Source organism: Humulus lupulus, chromosome 7 (assembly GCF_963169125.1).
Source record: "Humulus lupulus chromosome 7, drHumLupu1.1, whole genome shotgun sequence".
NCBI classification, from domain to species: domain Eukaryota; kingdom Viridiplantae; phylum Streptophyta; class Magnoliopsida; order Rosales; family Cannabaceae; genus Humulus; species Humulus lupulus.
In genome coordinates this window covers 99127312-99145477 of record NC_084799.1, presented here as the reverse complement: position 1 = coordinate 99145477, position 18166 = coordinate 99127312, and the positions used below count along the sequence as shown (strand labels likewise).

The following is an 18166-nucleotide window of genomic DNA, read 5'->3' as shown; positions in this document are numbered from 1 at the left end:
TCAATACAATACAACCATCACCAGTCATCTTCATGCAGATCGTTCTCTACAAAATATGATTGGCCAGTTAAAGTAGCAGCCTTCTTCGATACTAGAGCATCATACACCATGATGAAGCTTGATGTTCTCCCTCCATAATATTGGAGAAAAGAAAAACAATTCTTCCACACTGCAAACAGAAGCATCTTTTGTATAAAGCTCATCAGTAAACCAATTGAATTACAGTTCTTCCCACGATGCTCTATCATTCATAGAGTAATTGGCTCAAAATTACCAGGGAAAGATCTAATTATTGGTTTTGATGTCTACACCATGAAAAAGGGTTTACGAATCCTTCCTGGTGGCCTTGGATACAAAAACCATTTTGCTCCATGGGAATCCATACCAAACTATTTCCTAAAGCCTCCTGATCCATTCTCCACTATCAAAAAAAGGCTCATAAAAAATTATTGTGCCACAATTCATGCCGAGTTCCTCCAAAAATGTGAACGCCCTCTATGGAAAAATCAACAGATTTTCATCAGCTTACCATTCAAGCTCAATGAAGACATTAACCCTACAAAGGCAAGTCACCCATGCATGAACCCAAAGCATCAGTAAATGGAAACTGAAGAATGCAAAGAACTACAACAAGGTTTGATTGAACGACCCACCTCATCATGGGCATGCCATGCTTTCTACATCAATAAGAGATCAGAATAGGCTTAGGGAAAATAAAGGTTGGTCATAAATTACAAGCCCTTGAACAAATTTTTGGCAGATGATAAGTTTCCCCTGCCAAACAAAAATTCCTTATTTGCAAGCCTGTCAAAGGCTCAAATATTTTCGCAATTCGATCTAAAGGCGGGATTTTAGCAATTGGGTATCAAACAAGAAGATATGCCCAAAACGATGTTCTGCATTCCAAATCACCACTATTAGTGGACTGTCCTTCTCTTTGGTCTCAAAACAGCCCCATCATTGTTCCAAAAGGCCATGACCAGAATCTACAACCCCATTCTAGATAAGGCCATGATATATTGCTCTTCCCACAAGTTGAACAAGCCAATCACAATCGACTAGCCCAGTTCATCTCTCTCACAGAAGCCCATGGGGCCATGTTATCCGAAAAGAAGATGCTCATTGGACAAGCCCAAATTGAGTTTCTAAGAATGATGCTTTTTAAATGCCAATATGAGGCCCAACCTCACATAGCCCAAGAATTACTGAAGTTTCCCGAAAAAGACTACACAAAGGTCCAAATCCAACAGTTCTTAGGAATTGTAACTTATTTACGGGATTTTATCCCTCGACTTTCGAAGATGACAAGACCACTCAGTGACATGCTTAAAAAGAAAACTTTGCTATGGTCACAAGAGCAAACTGTAGCAGTCAAAAAACTAAAGGAGATTATACAGACACTACCACGTTTACAGATTCCTTCTGATAGAAAAAGAATCTTGTAGACAGACACAAGTGATCGATATTGGGGAGTTGTCCTACTTGAACATGACAAGACAGGGAAAGAAAATTATGTGGATACAAGAGTGGCCACTTTAAAGATTCTCAGCTCCACTATCATTCTACCCTAAAAGAATTATTGGCGATAAAGATGGGTATTACAAAATTCGAATTCCATCTGATAGGTCATCATTTCTTGGTAAAAACGGACTTTGCCGCCTCAAAAAGAATGATCAGTCTAAAGACAAAGCAAGATGATAAATGCCCAACCTTTGAGATTGTCAGTCTGGTTAGACAACTACTCTTTTTACATTAAACACATCCAAGGTAAAGACAATACTGTGGCTGATTTCTTATCCAGATCACCCTTGCTATAAATCTAGCCTCAGGATACTCACCAAGAGCCATCCCCATCGTCTCCCAAAAATCATCATGTACCATCCCATTCATACTCATGATGTCTTCTTCCTCTTCTATCAAACACAATCAATCTTTTCCCCAGGATGCAAAAAATATCCTTTCAAAGAAGTCCCACAAATCAGCCAAAGAAAGAGCAACTCACAGAGAAACCTTTCTTTAGAATTTTATGATTTCCAAACTCGAACCTTCTATACAAAATGACTTTGGAATCCATCCAAAGTATCCATTTCTCAAATCCTACCTCTTCGAGATGTTATGTTTACACCAAAACCAGTAGCTCACGTCTTCTAGTATTTGGCCAGTGTTTTTACAATAGTTGTCGAGGTACAAACTATGGCCTTGCACACATCAATAAAATCATCCATGAACTAAGAAATGTTCAAATTGGCTTACCAAGTCCAAATGGAAATTCTGTCCTGGTTTGCTCCATTGGAAAAATGGAAAAAGGTCTTATTGGCTGAATGGAAAAAAGTTCCAGAATGACAGGCCTACTTTTATCTACCCACTAGGCCCAAATGTGTCCCGCCTAATGAATTATTATTCTGTTGCGTATAATGTAAGTATTTTTATCATTATTTCTCTTTGAATTTAATTTTAGAAACATGTTCTAGGTTATCTCATATTAATTTGTTTAATATTAGATCTACATGAAAATAAATAAAGATCCTGTATAAGTTTTTCCAACATCACCAACACCTTAATTGGAGAAATTCATCATTTATTGTACATTTAAGTCCTCATTAAGGTAGATAATTGTAATTATCCCTCATTAGGAAATTAATTGCCCTCAGCCATCTATAAACAGGGCTGGACACTCTTTGTAAAGGACCCTGGATTTTATTTTTTATTTTCAAAGCATTGTCAAAAAACTGCCTAAAAACCTCCATAAGAGCTTGACATTTGCAAGTATTTAACATCCTTAATACAAGTGATTCGTGGACTAGGGTTGATTCACAACCTGAATCATGTAAAATCTTGTGTCTCAACTTATGTTTCTTTAAGCTTTGTTTTAATTAGTTGTTAGCGAAATTGCTAGTCAACAAAACCATTTTTTCAACCTATTTATTTTAATGTATGTTCACATTTTTTTATTTAAAATTTTACATAAATAATAATTAAATTATTTTCAAAGTATTTTCATATTCAATTCTTATTTGAAATTATAAAATTGAAATGATTTTACAATTTTTTTTGTTTTTTTTATTATTTTGAAGATATGTTATCAGTTTCACTCTAGCCAATAGCAAATATTGTCACTATTTCACTCTCATCAGTCAATTAGTAATCTACTAGAAAAAAAACAATATCAATAATAGTAGTAGATACATAAATGTAATAAGTATAATTACATAATAATATGAATATAATTAAATAATGAGTTTCTTATTATTTTGTACGCTAATGAATAATAATAAGTATTGATTTTTTTTGTCAATTAATATTATATAAATAAAATAAGTACTGATTTTGTCTTTCTTTTCTTTCCCTTTATTAGATATATGAATATAATATGTATAATTACATAGTAATAAGAGAAATAGGAGTGTAATTAAATAATATGTTTCTTATTATTTAGTACTTTATTGGATTATAATTATTTTGATCATGTAAACTTATCATATAAAAATATCCATTGAATTGACTTCTAAAATCCAAAGTTAAATATTAAATTAGAATGAAAAAAAAGAGAAAATAAGAAACTAAAAAAATGTTACTTTAAATATAGTATGAAACTATATACATTGTTATATATATATATATATTTTCAAATCATTCTATTTTTTCATAAATAATAAAAACACATCAGCTTGTTTCTAGTTGTATTTGTATACAACTACACTCCAAACTTCTATAAAATAAGAAAAAAAAAAGAAAAAAAATTAGCAACCTAAAAATTGTAACTAGTGTAACATGTAACTGGTTATCACCCTACAAAATTGTAACTAATTAGTGTCATATTTCTAACCGTTTACCCACTTTAAAAATTGTAAAATATTAATCAAGTGAGATAAAAATATTTATGTAACACCCTATCTTTGTAACCAGTTACCACTTCCTCAGTTTTACATTGGTAACCAGTTACAATATTTCTCAGTTTGAGAAAGTAACCAATTACAAGTATGGAACAAAATGAAAAAAATCGCAAACTTGGAACAAGTTACAACATTTCTCAGTTTGAGAATGGTAACTGGTTATAAGTTTGGAATCGAATTGGAAAAAAAATCGTAGACATAGAATCAGTTACAACTCTCAAACTAGGAATAGTTGTAACTAGTTACAAACATGAGATAATCACTAGTTTTTAGAGTGGTTTTATTACTGACTATTATACTTTAGAGTTGTACTCAGTTACAAATATGACTTAGTAATTTGTTACAATTTTTAGAGTGCCTTTGTAACTGTCTTACAATTTTTAGAGCTGTAACCTGTTACAAACATGACACAATAACTGGTTACAATTTTTAGAGTGCCTTTGTAACTTATTACAAATTTTAGAGTTGTAACCAGTTACAAACATGACATAGTAACTGGTTCCACTATTTAGAGTAGGTTTGTAACTGATTACAATTTCTAGTTGTTGACTGCGTTTTTAGCCAACGACGTGAGAACGTCAAATACGACAAGCCTTCAAGAGAAATAAAAACGACACAGACGGTTTAAACAGGAAAAATAAATAACACAAGAGATTTTATAGTGGTTCAGCCCCGATTGTCGGTAATAGCCTAATCCACTTAGAGTTGTGATTTATAGATCCGTACTCAAGATCAGATGGACTGAGCCAACTGAGTTTCTTCAGTACAGATTGCAAAAATACAAGAATTCTCTCTTATTTCAGCACTTTCTCTCTCTAGAATATTCAGACCCAAATTTCTCTCTCTAGAAAGAAGAAGCAGAAGAAGCCCCTCTCTCATCCCATCAGCCCTCTATTTATAGGCCTGGGATACTCAACTGATATCCCCTTTAGATAGGGATATTTTATTATTCATCTTATATTTAAATTACAAAAAATATATAAATACAACAGATTCCTCAATTTGAGTGAGGAATGAGAGATTCCCGGGTGCCCAGACCGATTCTTGCTAAAGTCGTTCCGGGGATTTTGACGTAGTCTCACATGCATGTTGATTACTCCTTCAAGCTTTCCTTGGCTCAAGGTGATGCATGCTTGGCTCTCCTCGGACCAAGGTGGTCCGAGCCAAGCACCTCTTGCTTTCTCCTCGGACCAAAGTGGTCCGAGGCATTTTCCTCTTGCTTCTCACCTCCTACTGACCACCCATGCAAGTGCTGGTCGGACATGTGCATGGTGGTAGGACATGCACTTGTTGGTCGGACGTGCATGGTGGTAGGACATGCATGGTGGTAGGACATGCACTTCTCTCCTCTAACATGGCACTCTCCTCTAGCATACCATGTTTCTCCTCGGATCTCATCCTTGGGGTCTCCTAGGATCACTCTCTTGAGGTCTCCTAGGACCACATCCTCCTTGGGGTCTCCTAGGACCACTTCCTTGAGTTCTCCTCGGACCTCATCCTTGGGGTCTCCTAGGATCACTCTCTTGGGGTCTCCTAGGACCACATCCTCCTTGGGGTCTCCTAGGACCACTTTCTTGAGTTCTCCTCGATGCACCCTCCTTAGCTCTCCTAGGATGCACTCCCCTTAGCTCTCCTAGAATGCATCCTCTTTAGCCTCCTAGGATGCACTCTCCTTAGCTCTCCTAGGATGCATTCTCCTTAGCCTCCTCGGACCAAGGTGCACTTGGCTTGGTTATGACATCTTTCAGGCAGTCCAAATTCTTCGTTAGTCTACTGGGTCCCTTTATCACAACTCTGAGGAGTCAATGTATTAATTGACTATTAATGTGTCTTTTACTGACCATGCACTGCCACTTGTCACCTTTATTGCCACGTCATTGATCTCCAATTTTTGGGTATAACACTAGTCATAACTAGTGACAAACATAACATAGTATTTAGTTCCAATGATTATAGTGGTTTTGTAAGTAAATAGAATATTAAGAGTTGTATTGCTAAAAACAATATTAAGAGTTGTAACTAGTTACAACATTTCCATGTTTAATTGGTTCCAAACTGCAACTAATTGAAGAAAAAAAACTTTCATAGACTTATAATAGGTTACATCTCTCAAACAAAGAAAAATTGTACTACTATTTTTATTGTGATTGGTTATTGTGACAAAATTTCTAAAAGAAAAAAAAAACAATTTTGAATCAAATTCAACCCAAAAATTAATTATTAGTATCAATAATTTTATTGGAAATGTAGATTGAGTAATACTAATGTTGGATAACATAAAATATATCAAAATTGTAAATGACATATAAACCCTACTCAATCAGAAATTTTCTCATAAAAATATTCTATATATATATATAAGAATTATATAAAAGTATTGTGGTGACCTTGCTTATAAAAATATCTTTGTTACTTTCTTTTTTTCTCTCCGAAAAATTCTTAGCTGCTTTATCTTTTAAATTGTTTGAAAAAAAAAATTGGTCATAAAATAAACATTTCTTCTTTGTGACAAATCTTAGCTAAATAGCTTCCAAATTTAAACAAGTTTGACACATTGATTTCTTTTAAAGATATATGTATAGTCTTACATTTAACAAGAGTGAAAAAAAATACTTTTCATTTTTATGTGCTTTCATATTTTGTTCTCTTGAGTAAAGAAATTGTCTTGACTATCTTTTTGCTTCAGTATATGTGAATATGGATAATGCTTACAACTTTAAAAAAATTAATGTGACAAAGTTATATTATTAATTTAAATTGTGAGTACTCTCATTTTTTTATGGACATAATAAAAAAAATATATAAAAAAAACTATGTAGTTATATATTTATACATATAAACTATAAAAACTAGGCATATATAAAAATTGGCAATTTATGATTTTTGGCCCCTTAACTATGACCAATATATTATTGTGCTCCCTGAATTTTTCGAACTGTTAAAAATTACTCTTGAACTATTCATAGTGTTGTAAAGTAAGACTTATATTAAGTTTTGTCCTATGTGACTAACAGATTGCTGACTTGTCATTGTCATTTCAGCGCCTTGTGTATAATTTAAAATTAAAATATATATTCCTTATAAAATATTAAAATTAAAAATATTTCAAAAATTCAAAATATATATATATTTTATTTTAAATTCTTAAAAGATTAATTTTTTTTAATAAATTCTTAAATGATTAATTAAATAAGATTTTCAAATATTAAAAAAACTGAAACTGACCTATTTCTTTTTTACAAAACTTAAACTAATCTAATTTAAACTTTATTAATTCCATCATTATTTAAAATAAATAATTTAATTTTTCCAAAAAAAAAATAGATGAGTTTTAGTTTATTTTTTTAATATTAAATTTTTTTTGATTAATCTTGTAAGAATTTATTAAAAAATGAAAAATATTTTTTAATTATTTTTAATTTTGATATTTTATGTGAAATATATTTTTTAATTTTAAATTATACACATGACGTTGACATGACAATGACAAATCAGCAATCCGTTACCCACATAGGATAAAACTTAATAGAAGTCTCACTTTATAACACTGTAAATAGTTCATGAGTAATTTTAAAAGTTCAAAAAAATCTTAAATAGTTATAAAAATTTGTGTATAGTTATAGATGGGTGTATGCATACAGGAAAAAAAAAAAACTGTATAGAATAGGGAAAAAAAGCTGCGTATATAATTTTTTTTATTGTACAGTTTACTTTTATATAAATATATATATATATATATATTTAAACGAGTCATGTCATTTTTTTAACTATTCAAGTTTATTATTTCTTGTTCTTAAATTCAGAATTAATACATATGAGAATGTAGATTTTTCTAAAACTTAACTATGAAAAAAGTCACACTTTTATATGATTTTTTACGAATAATTCAAGTCTAAGTTAGACATATGAGAATCCCATATTTTTATATATTAACTATTAAAATTCCATAATTTTAAAAAGATCTTTTTTTATAACTTAAAATTATCATTAATACAGTTTGCTTTTTTGTTTATCTTTGCATCAGTTCTCTCACTTTCTCCCACATAACCCACTTACTCAAATTATTTCTCCCACAATTCGGAGACGATTCAAGGGTGAAGAAGAAGAAGCAATGGTGATTGTGACATGCGATGAACCTCAGCTAAATTTAGAGAGCTTTTTTTTATCTTATCTTCTCAAAATGTTGAGCATCTTCTGAAATTCAATGGAATCTATTTTATCAATTTTGCCTTTAGTTTTGTCCATTCTATTTTCTATTTCGGCTTAATAGATTTTAAAGGTATTAAATATTTCATTCTTACTCTTGAACAAATACATATATGTAAACCTAGAGTAGTCATTTATAAAATTTATAAGTATTTCTTCCTTTGGTTAACATGTCATTTAATTCACTTAAATAATTAGGTATTATATCAAGTAAATTAAAAAATCTTTCAATACTTGAAAATGTTTCTTAATTATCCTAGATTTAGCAAATAGTTCAAATTTATTAGTGGAAATTACATTTTATATGGACTTTTAATTGATATTTAAAAAAATATGGCTTTTTTTTCAACTTAACTTTTTTATGGCTTTTTATATTTTTTAATCACTTTTGTGGGTTTTTTTCCCATATTTTTGTTAAGATGTCTTATTTTGTCATATGTTTGTTTCTAATGATTTTTTTTACAAATCCAGGGGTAGTTATGTAATTTTCTTTTATTTAAGTTTTTAAAATTTTACAAAGGCATTTAACTTTTTCAGTTTTACTTTTACTTTACCTTTTTTCGGTTCAGTTTTTTTCCTTTGTTCCCGAGTGTTCTTTCTTTTTCTTTTTTTTCAGTTGTTTGCATGCATTTTGGGTTTGGTGATCGGGGTTGTTGATGAGTATTTTGGGGTGATCGGAGTTGTTTTCGGTCATCGGAGTTGTTGATTAGGAGTTTGGTCGACTGGAATTTTCAGAAATTTTGGCTAACGGTCTTGAACGCCGTCGGTATGCGCCGTTCTCCTCGAACTCCGACGGTTACTACCGACAATGCAGGACCTAACATTAAGGTATCTGGTTTCTTTCAGTGTTTTGGTTTGGTTGTTAGTTTGATTTTTGTTTATTTGAGTTGGTATATTTATTTGTATGTTGTTTTTAATTGTTCATATTTTCATTTTTTGTATTTATGTTTATGTTTTTTAAGGGAGGTAATGTTGGTTCTTCATCAACAAGTGTTGATGGCGGTTTGCGTTCTTCCCCTCAAGTTAAGGATTCTTCAAGGATCAAGAGAACTGCTGCTGGGACAAAGAAAGATCGTCAGAGTAGAGCTAAGGTACCTAGTTACCTTGATTTTTGTTTTCGATGTGTATATGTATGTTTTTCCTTTTTGCTGCATCTTTCCCTTGAGGGAAATCTTATATGATATATGTAATTCGCACATATATGATTAATATCATATGCCTTCATCTTGATATCAGATTATGATGAAACTGGCTCTGGCTTGCTGTAACTTCAAGTTTAGAGCATGTTTATATATATATATATAAATGTGTGTTTGTGTGTGGTTTTGTCAATGAAATAATGATAAAACTTGCTCATACTCCTTGACGTATACTACTGATTTCATACATTCACAGTTCGACATTTAACAAAGTTCAAAGTAACTAGGTAACTAGAAAAACATACATATAAACAAAGTTCAAAGTGCATTCTACAGGTATTGTTTTCTGTTTGTGGTCCTTTGTTTATTTGATATGGTTTAAGTGTATGATTATGTTTAGTTTTTTTGTCATGTGTTCTCATGTGGTCCCTAGTTTCTTTTCAATTGATTTACTTTTATCATTTGTTGTTATTTTAATGTTTTAAGTTTCCCTGTTATCTATGTTATGCACTTTTCTTTTTCTTTTTTTTTATAATTTTTTTTGGCCTTTTTAGGTTCCTAGTTAGTTGTTGATGTTTAGTGTTTTTTTTTAAAAGTTAATAGTTTATATGTGTTTGGCATTGATTTTTCTTTTGTGGTTCTTGTTTACTTTTTATGGTTTAATCGTATTATTATGTTTCTTAAGTTTTAGTGTCTTGTAATGTGTTATCATGTGGTCCCTAATTACTTTTGTGTTGATTTTCTTTTATAATTTTTTGTTAGTTTAATGTTAACTTTTCATTGTTCTGTATGTTTTCCACTTTTCTTTTTATTTTATTTTTTATAATTTTTTGTTGGATTTATAAGTACCGAGTTAGTTGTTTATGTTTATTGTTTTATAATAGGTACCTAGTTACCTTGTTTGTTTTCCCCCTTCATATTATTCATAGTTTCTTTATTCTGTTTAGTGTTATGTTATCGGTGTGTAATTGATTCACATGTTTGTTTTTAGGATGCGCATTTCAGAATTAACCCTGATAGGCGTTTTGGTAGTAAAGTCCAACAGTGGAATATGCCCTCTGTTATTAGTGAGATTAAGGCAGTTTTAAGTTCGAAACAAAAAGCAATGTTTCGAAGAACTCCATTCAGTCACTTTTTGGATATGCCTGATATTACATTTCAGGCACAGTTATTTCATAGTGTTTTGCTTCGGGAGGTTTATCAAAAAAACGAAGAATCCGAGTTTTGGTTTAACTTGGGTGGCACATTAGTTAGGTTCTCAATCAGTGAGTTTGCCCTCATTACTGGTTTGAAATGTGTGGGCAGTGTTGACTTTGGCATGTTCAAAGAGGTTGATTTAGGGCTTAGGAAATCTCTTTTTCCGTTGTACGAAGGTAAACCTAGGAAGGAAGAAAAACTTAGGAAATAGGAGGTTGCATGTGTGTTTAATGATAAAAACTTGAAGAAGAATGGTGATGAGGTTGTCGTTAAGTTGGCTATTGTTCATTTGTTAGCCAATTTTTTGTTCGGGACACAAACTGAGACTCGTGTTGACAACTCCTTCTTTGCCATGGTTGATACTAATTTCGCTGAGATGAAGAAGTTTGCTTTTGGGAAAGTGTTGTGGCAAAGAACTAGGTGTGTGATGCGGGCAGTTTTGAAAGATAGGAACGCCATGTATGATTATGTTCCTAGGAAAGCTGATGGGTCATTGGATAACCATAGTTATAAGTGCTATGGTTTCCCTATTGCTTTCCTTATATGGATATATGAGACAATTCCTTCTTGTTCTCAAGCGTTGTGTAGACGGGTTAATTGTTTGTTTCCAAGGATTCTGAATTGGACAAGCAGGGGAAGTGTGTCATATCAGTATTTGGTTGATAACGTTCTGTTGGAGGAAGAGGTAATGATTTTTTTTTTGTCATTCTCTTTCTATTTTTTATTATGTTTGTTTTATAGTTGGGTAACTAGTTTCTTTGTTACAGTTATTTTGTGTCGTCTGTTTTTAAAAAAAAAAATTGATTCTTGCAGTATGATGTTAATGTCATAATGCCTACTACTGAAGAAATGAGACTGCCTATTCTGAGAGGGTTGTCTTTTGAAAGCAAGTTTTTGCCAACAGATCCACCCGATGACGATGCTGCTAGTTCCTCAGATATGCATCAGGATCTTATTGCCATTCAATCAAAATTGGTTGAAGTGCAAGATTCCCAGAAGTCTATATTGATTGCAATTTCTGAATTGAAGGCATCCTTTGCATCTGATTTTGCTTCTGTTATATCTTTGTTGGATGGTATTAAGGCATCTATGGCAGTTGGTAATCATAATGTTGGTGGAGAGTTTGAAGATCCTATGCATGCTGAGGCTTCTTCTGAGGTAATTGGTTTCTATTGTATTGTGTGTGTTCCCTTTTATGATGTCTAATTTGGTTCTAGTTTGTTTAAAAATTGTTGGTTTTTGTATTTTTAGGAGTTTTTTGATGGCCATTCCTCTGGGGGTTACCAAAATGTTGATATTGGTGAGGAGTTGGGGGCTGATTTGGAGCATTCCGTTCAGATTGCTTCACAATTTTTTACTACTGTTAAGTAATTGGTTTTATTTCCTCCATGTTTTCTTGTTTGTAATGTAGTATTGGTTGTATATTTTTATTTCTTTTTTAGGAGAAAATTAAAGTTGACTCAAGTGTATGCTCAAGTCCTCGAACTCCCACATTTCATGTCTCTAATGCAATATGGAGAGTTATTAATGATTCGGTTGAGAGGCCACTTAAAGAGAGTAGTTCTTTGGAGGATAAAAGTAAGTGGTCAATTGTGATGTATGATGATGCACAAGCAATTGATACTGGACTGATTTTGGGAAGGAAAAGGCAAGCGAAGCCGAGCGCTGTTGTAAAATCTCCTTTCTTAACAAAATTTGGATCTTCTGAAGTTGGAGTGAAACAAAAAAGAAAGAGGACGATATTGGATAATATTTGTCCCTTTTCCAATGAACTTGGTGATAATCACATTAAAGAACAACTGTCTGAGTTTGACTCCTGGGATTAATCGTGTTTTGAAGAAAAGGAACAAGTATGTACAACCATTATTTGTTTTAAAGTTTGTTATATGTGTAATATGTATGATTAATTTGTTAACCTTTTTATTTTGTTTTTTAATGTATTGTTCAGGTTCAAAAAATATGATGATAATTCTGTGGACCCACCAATTAACTTCACTTTTGTTCATATTTCTGAGAAGACTTGGTTTCATAGCCTTTATTTCTCTAGGCAATTCGTTGATTCATCAGTGAGATTCTCCCTTTTTAATTTATCTGGTTTTTCATGTTGGAGTTTTTTTTTTTTTTACAAGGTAATAAGTCTAGTGATCTATTTATGCTATATATTATGATGTTATTGGGTAACCAGTTCCCTTACCGTTTGCTTTGTTGTAGTTCATTGGGTAACTGGTTACCCAAACATTGTAACTGGTTTTGTGTTGATGATGGTCACCAGTTACCCTTGTGTGACAAAGTTTTCTTGACTGTCATAGTAGATTTGTTTCTATCCATATCATTTTATAATCATGTATTTTTTTTATTATGCAGCATATTGATGTGATGATGTATTACTTGAGGAGAAAGGTTAAATTGTCTAAATATTTGAAGAGAAGAGTATCTACGACTGACACTTGTTTTGGGCAAAACATAGTGTTTATGTATGAAGATTTTAAGAAAAAAGGTAGTGGTGCATTTAAAATAGATGAGAGCTGCGTTGCTTTGAAGATAATGAAGGGGGAATCCATGTTTTGTGCAACTCATTGGAATTTGCTTGATGATGTTGTCATGCCTGTTAATGTGAAGGGTCTTATGCACTGGATTTTGTTGCACTTTAATGTACAGCAGAGATCTCTTACGGTGTATGATTCAATGTCTGGTGCAAAGCATGAAAATCAGACTTTACCTGTCGTTGAGGCATTTGCTGTTTTGATTCCTCTTCTACTGGAGATGATTGATTTCTATGTTCGTAAAGATATTAATCTTGATGTTAGCCCGTATGATGTGGCAGAGAATGAGGCTTTGAAGTTGAGCATTGCTAAAGGCATTCCTCAACAGACTGATTGGTTAGTTTGTTTATTTGATTTTAGTTTTTTTTTTGTGTTCTGTTTTGTTTATATGTTCTTAGTTGTTTTTTTTTTTACTTTTTTCTATTATGCAGTGATTGTGGGGTGTTTTCTACTTATTTTTCTGAGCAAATAATTCTTGGGAAGGAGAATGAGATGCCTAAAAATATTGATGTTCGTCTCCTTCGCAAAGACATTGCTGTCAGCTTGTACTATCATGGAAAGAACAAAGAACTTAAGGGATACTTAACTAGCGATGAGTTCACTGAGAAGCTTCTGGAGAGAAGACAGAAAAGAATGAAAATTGCTGCATAGGCTTTTAGTGATATTATATTTCTTTTGGTTTTTTATCTTTGCTACAACTGTAATTAAATGATGAATATATTTCTAGTTTAACAGTTAGCTTTTTTAAATTTCTGCTTATGTAAAACATTGGGATTCTTAAGGTCATTTTATATATACATATTAGTATATCGTTTTGTTAATTATTTTGCTGTAAGCGTTTGGAAGAATGATTTAGAGGGTAACCAGGTATCCAAGTTGTTTATTTGCTAACATACCGAGGGTAACTAGTTACTTAATTGTTTTTTTTTAATTTTTTCCCCATTGGTTTGTTGTTTGTTAATTACAATTATTAATATATATTTTAGATAACACTTTAAAGCAGGTAGCTAGTTTTCTGTTTGTTTTTGTATTTTTTTTCCACTGTTTTATGGAATAATTTGAGGGAAACTAGTTCCCAGTTGGGTTGTTTAACTAATTTTATTGGTGATATTCGAGCAAGAATGATTTTGAGGGTAACCAGGTACTCAGGCTGTTTGTTTCCTAATACACCGAGGGTAACTGGTTACTTAAGTGTTTTTATTTTTATTTTTCCCCTAAGCTTGTCTTTTTTATAGTTATGCAACCAGTTTATTAAGTTAATATTAAAGTAACTTTAATATTATATATAGACGAGTTTGTGATAGAAGAAAGTAAAGGTTTTAATTCTTTTTTTTTTTTTTGGCTTTTAGATTGTTATAGTGGGGTAATTTATCTTGTATTGAAACTTCAGGATAACCAGTTACCTATATCGTTGTTTTTGTTGTTAATTTTTGGTAACTGGGTACGATCGTTTTTTTTTTCGTCATGGTTTATTTATAGTGATGGTAGCATTGAAAAATAAGAAGCAAACAAATCCAAGAAATTATTGTGAAAGGATTTTATAAGTTTGCATAATCAATCAATGTGTTTCATTTTGAAACAATCTTATTAAAATACTGAATGATACTTGATGAATATGAAAATCTCTCTTTCAATGAGTAAAGCTATGAAAGGTTTGTTTTGCTGTAGAATATGAATCTATGTCTTTGGCTTTTTCTATTTGTTTGGCTTCTCAAATGGAGGATTCCTGCAAGTCTTCCTGTTATGTCCTGGTTGTGCACATTTCCCACAGGTGATTATTTCTTTATGTTCCCCTCTTGATCTTATTCGTTTCTTTCTTGGTCTTCCTGCAGGAATTGTTGCATTTGGAGGCAGCACTATTATGTCCAAGTGTTGTGGGAGATTCCATTCATCTTTATGGGGCAAAGGATGAACATTTTCTTGATACAATGCTTTCAACGTTTCTATTCTGTAGAATTTTGCACAATAATCATACACACTCAAGTTTCTCTTTGCAATGACAGCTACTGCATGGCCACAAGGTATTTCATCTTCTTGGAACCTATTGCAAGTACATGTTCTATTATGTATATTTACTGTGAAATTTATCCCCTTTTGATCACGAACTTGGTATTCTATTGTGTTGAAAGGCAAGACCTAAAAATAATTTGTCATGAAATAGAATCAGATAATAAACATTTTAACTAGACTTAAGATTTAAAGTAACTAGTTATGCTTCTGTGTAAATTTTTTTTTTTCCTGTTCTTATGGAAGGTAACTGGTTACCATCTATTGACAGAATAAGGATTTGTAAGAAAATGTTTAGTTGCATACCTCATACATCATTTTTGAAACAATGTCATGTCTCAATTCATTCTCTGTTGCTGTAGAGACTTTTGTGAATGTTCCATTTGCATTATTTGAGTTGTTCCAAACCCACTTTTGAACCAAACTTCTAAGGCATTCAACCAAGATATCAATGGGGAGATTTCTTGCAGCTTTTAGTGCAGCGTTGAGTGATTCTGCGATGTTGGATGTCATCATGGTGTATCTTTTTGTTGGCGAGTATGATCTTGCCCAAGTTTCATACTTGGCTTTTTCTAAATAGGGCCTAATGCGTCTATCAATTCTATTAAGGCCTCTCATGTAGTGTTCACATTCTGTCTTTATGTATGCTTTTGCTGCTGCAATGAATTTCATTTGTAGCTCTTCTCCATGGCTCCCATACTTGCCTTTCAAATTATTGAGTAAGTGAAACATGCAAGCTCCATGGAAAGCATTTGGGTACACCATATGTACTGCATTGTCTATGCTCTTATGTCTGTCAGAAACTATAGCCAATCCTGTGGAGTACAAATATTTTAAAATAAAAAAACAAAAATTAAGTATTTTTCAATTTTTGTTTTTAATTTTGGTAAAGGTAACCAGTTACTTTGTTCAGATTCTAAAAGAAATAGCATGTATTTGTGTATTTTGTTTTGGTAAAATGTTCCTATTTGTTTGTAAACAAGAATATATCGTTGAAGCTATCATACCTTCGGGTTCTCCATAGGTGTCTCGCAGTTTGGAGAAGAACCAAAGCCATGAGTTATCATTTTCAGAGTCTGCTATTCCAAAAGCCAACACGAAAAATGTTGTTGTTTGAATCTAACGTTGATGCTGAAAATAGGGTACCACCATGTGCATTTTTCAAGAAAGTTCCATCAACAACAATTATAGGCCTCAAGTATCTCCAACCCTTGATTGAGTTAGAGAAAGCTATGTATAGGTATTTGAATCTATCTTCCTTGTCTGTGAGTAGGTGTGTTATTGTTCCTGGATTTGCTTGCTTCAACATGTAAAGATATATTAGCAACTTTTGATATGAATCATCGGGGTTCCCTCTTACTAGACGCAAAGCTTTCTCTCTTGATCTCCATGCTTTTGTGTATCCCATAGTTACTCCGAAGTCATCATTCATATCATTCATGATGTCATTTGGAGTGTAATTTCTTTTGATTGACTTGTACTTATTCTTTATTAATTCCCCAACTACGATGCTTTTTGCTTGCCTATGGTCTTCCAAAACAATTTCAACAGAGCAAGTGTGATTTGGATTGCATTTCCGTACCTTGAATAAATCTTGATTTCTGTACTTAGATGCTCTCACCAACCATTTGCATGTTTCATCTGCGCAAGTAACTAGGTACTCTCTAGGTTCTGATCTTTTTGTTTTGAACTGGAAGTTATGCAGCATTGCATAGTAGCCAAGAGCTGATTTGACTGTGTTCTTATCCTTGTAAATTTGCCCTTGCTCTATTGTGTTCACTCTGTAATCAGATATTACTAGTTGGATTTCATCCAACTTCTTTTTTCTTTTTGTATTGTCCTCAATTATGAAATCAGCTACTTCTTCAGCAAAATGAGGCATGTATGACACATTTATGCCCTCATTTGTTGTGCTTGACATTCCTTCTTCAAGTAACATTTGTTCATTGATGGAAGCTTGGTTTGCTTGCATTAATAATGTCCCCACCTCCATTTCTGCTGCTGTAGCTTTCTGATTTGCTAATAGAAGGAGGTCATTTTCATTGCTTGATTCTTGAACTATAGTGACACACAATGGTAAGTCTGTTATTTTAGCAGCAACTTTTTTCTTTATTTCCAGAAAGAACAACACTGAATTGTCTGTTACAACCTTCATTGGTGGTGTTCCTTTTTCTACTTGATAAGAAACTTCAATAGTGGCTGTTTTTTCCTTTATCTCCTTTTTTATCAAATTCACCAAGTTGTCAAGAGAACAATTTGGTGGTATTAATATCCCAGTCATTGTGTACCCTTGGTACTCGTGGTTTTCATTCCAATTGCCTCCATATTGAACCAAAGAAGTAATATTGTCCATATTTGTAAAATTTGGCAATTTTTTAAGTAGTTAGTTGGTTCTAAATGGGCTAGGTAACTGGTTAACTTAATATTTAATCATATCTTTTTCTGAAACATTTAGCTTTTGTAGGGTAACTGGTCACACTTTGTTTTATATATTTTTTGTTTTTCCAATTAGTTATATATATTGACTGTTGTTGTAGGTTAACTTGTTACACTCAGTTTTACTCATTGACTTTTTTTTTTTGCAGGGTAACTGGTTACCTTAATATTGAATCATATATTGCCTATTTTTACACTTAGTTATATATAGTTGTAATTTCCTCTTAGTTTTATATATTGGCTGTTTTTCAGGGTAACTGGTTACCCTATTGCAGTAAATCTTCACAGCCACATCAAATAATTTTTATTTATTTTTATTATAAAGACAAATTTGAATGTAAAATTTTTAGAGTTCTTGTTTCTTGTCTATTTTTTTTGGTTAATCAATGTACACAAACCAGTGTGAAGGTAACTGGTTCCCTTAATGTGTAGTCCCATACCCTACTGAAACATTTAGTTAAATTTATTGATTGTTTTTCCAAGTAACTGGTTGTCCTAATGTTTCTGAATGTTTTGGCTGTTAAAATTCACACTAATATCAAATTATTCTTTTTATTGTAAAGACAAATTAGGATGTAAAAATTTCAGAGTTCTTGTCTGTTGTTTTATTTTTTGGTTAATCAATGTACACAAACCAGTGAGCTTGGATAATTTTTTTCAATTTTTTAGTTTATAAATTGTTTGTGTTTTTCAGCAAGCACATTATGATCATGATCATGATCATTTTCATTATAATCAAGATAAT

General features: G+C 32.1%; 1 protein-coding gene across 1 annotated transcript; it reads right to left on the bottom strand.

The window, feature by feature from the left end:
* Window positions 1-14673: 14673 nt before the first annotated feature.
* On the bottom strand, window positions 14674-17338 carry LOC133792014 (uncharacterized). The gene is made up of 4 exons (XM_062229923.1): window positions 16195-17338; window positions 15993-16064; window positions 15292-15800; window positions 14674-15114 (listed from the first exon to the last, which is right to left on the bottom strand). The coding sequence occupies exons 1-4, from the start codon at window positions 17336-17338 to the stop codon at window positions 14674-14676; spliced, it is 2166 nt and encodes a 721-aa protein (XP_062085907.1).
* Between the last annotated feature and the right edge of the window lie 828 nt (window positions 17339-18166).

Bases quoted from the DNA above. Each gene is read 5' to 3' on its own strand.
- LOC133792014 (XM_062229923.1), bottom strand. From the start codon at position 17,338: ATGGACAATATTACTTCTTTGGTTCAATATGGAGGCAATTGGAATGAA. The intron at 16,065-16,194 runs GTTGGAGATACT...CTTTTGGAATAG, and splicing joins TTTCTCTAACTCAATCAAGG to CAGACTCTGAAAATGATAAC. The intron at 15,115-15,291 runs GTATGCAACTAA...AATTATTTTTAG, and splicing joins TTTCAAAAATGATGTATGAG to GTCTTGCCTTTCAACACAAT.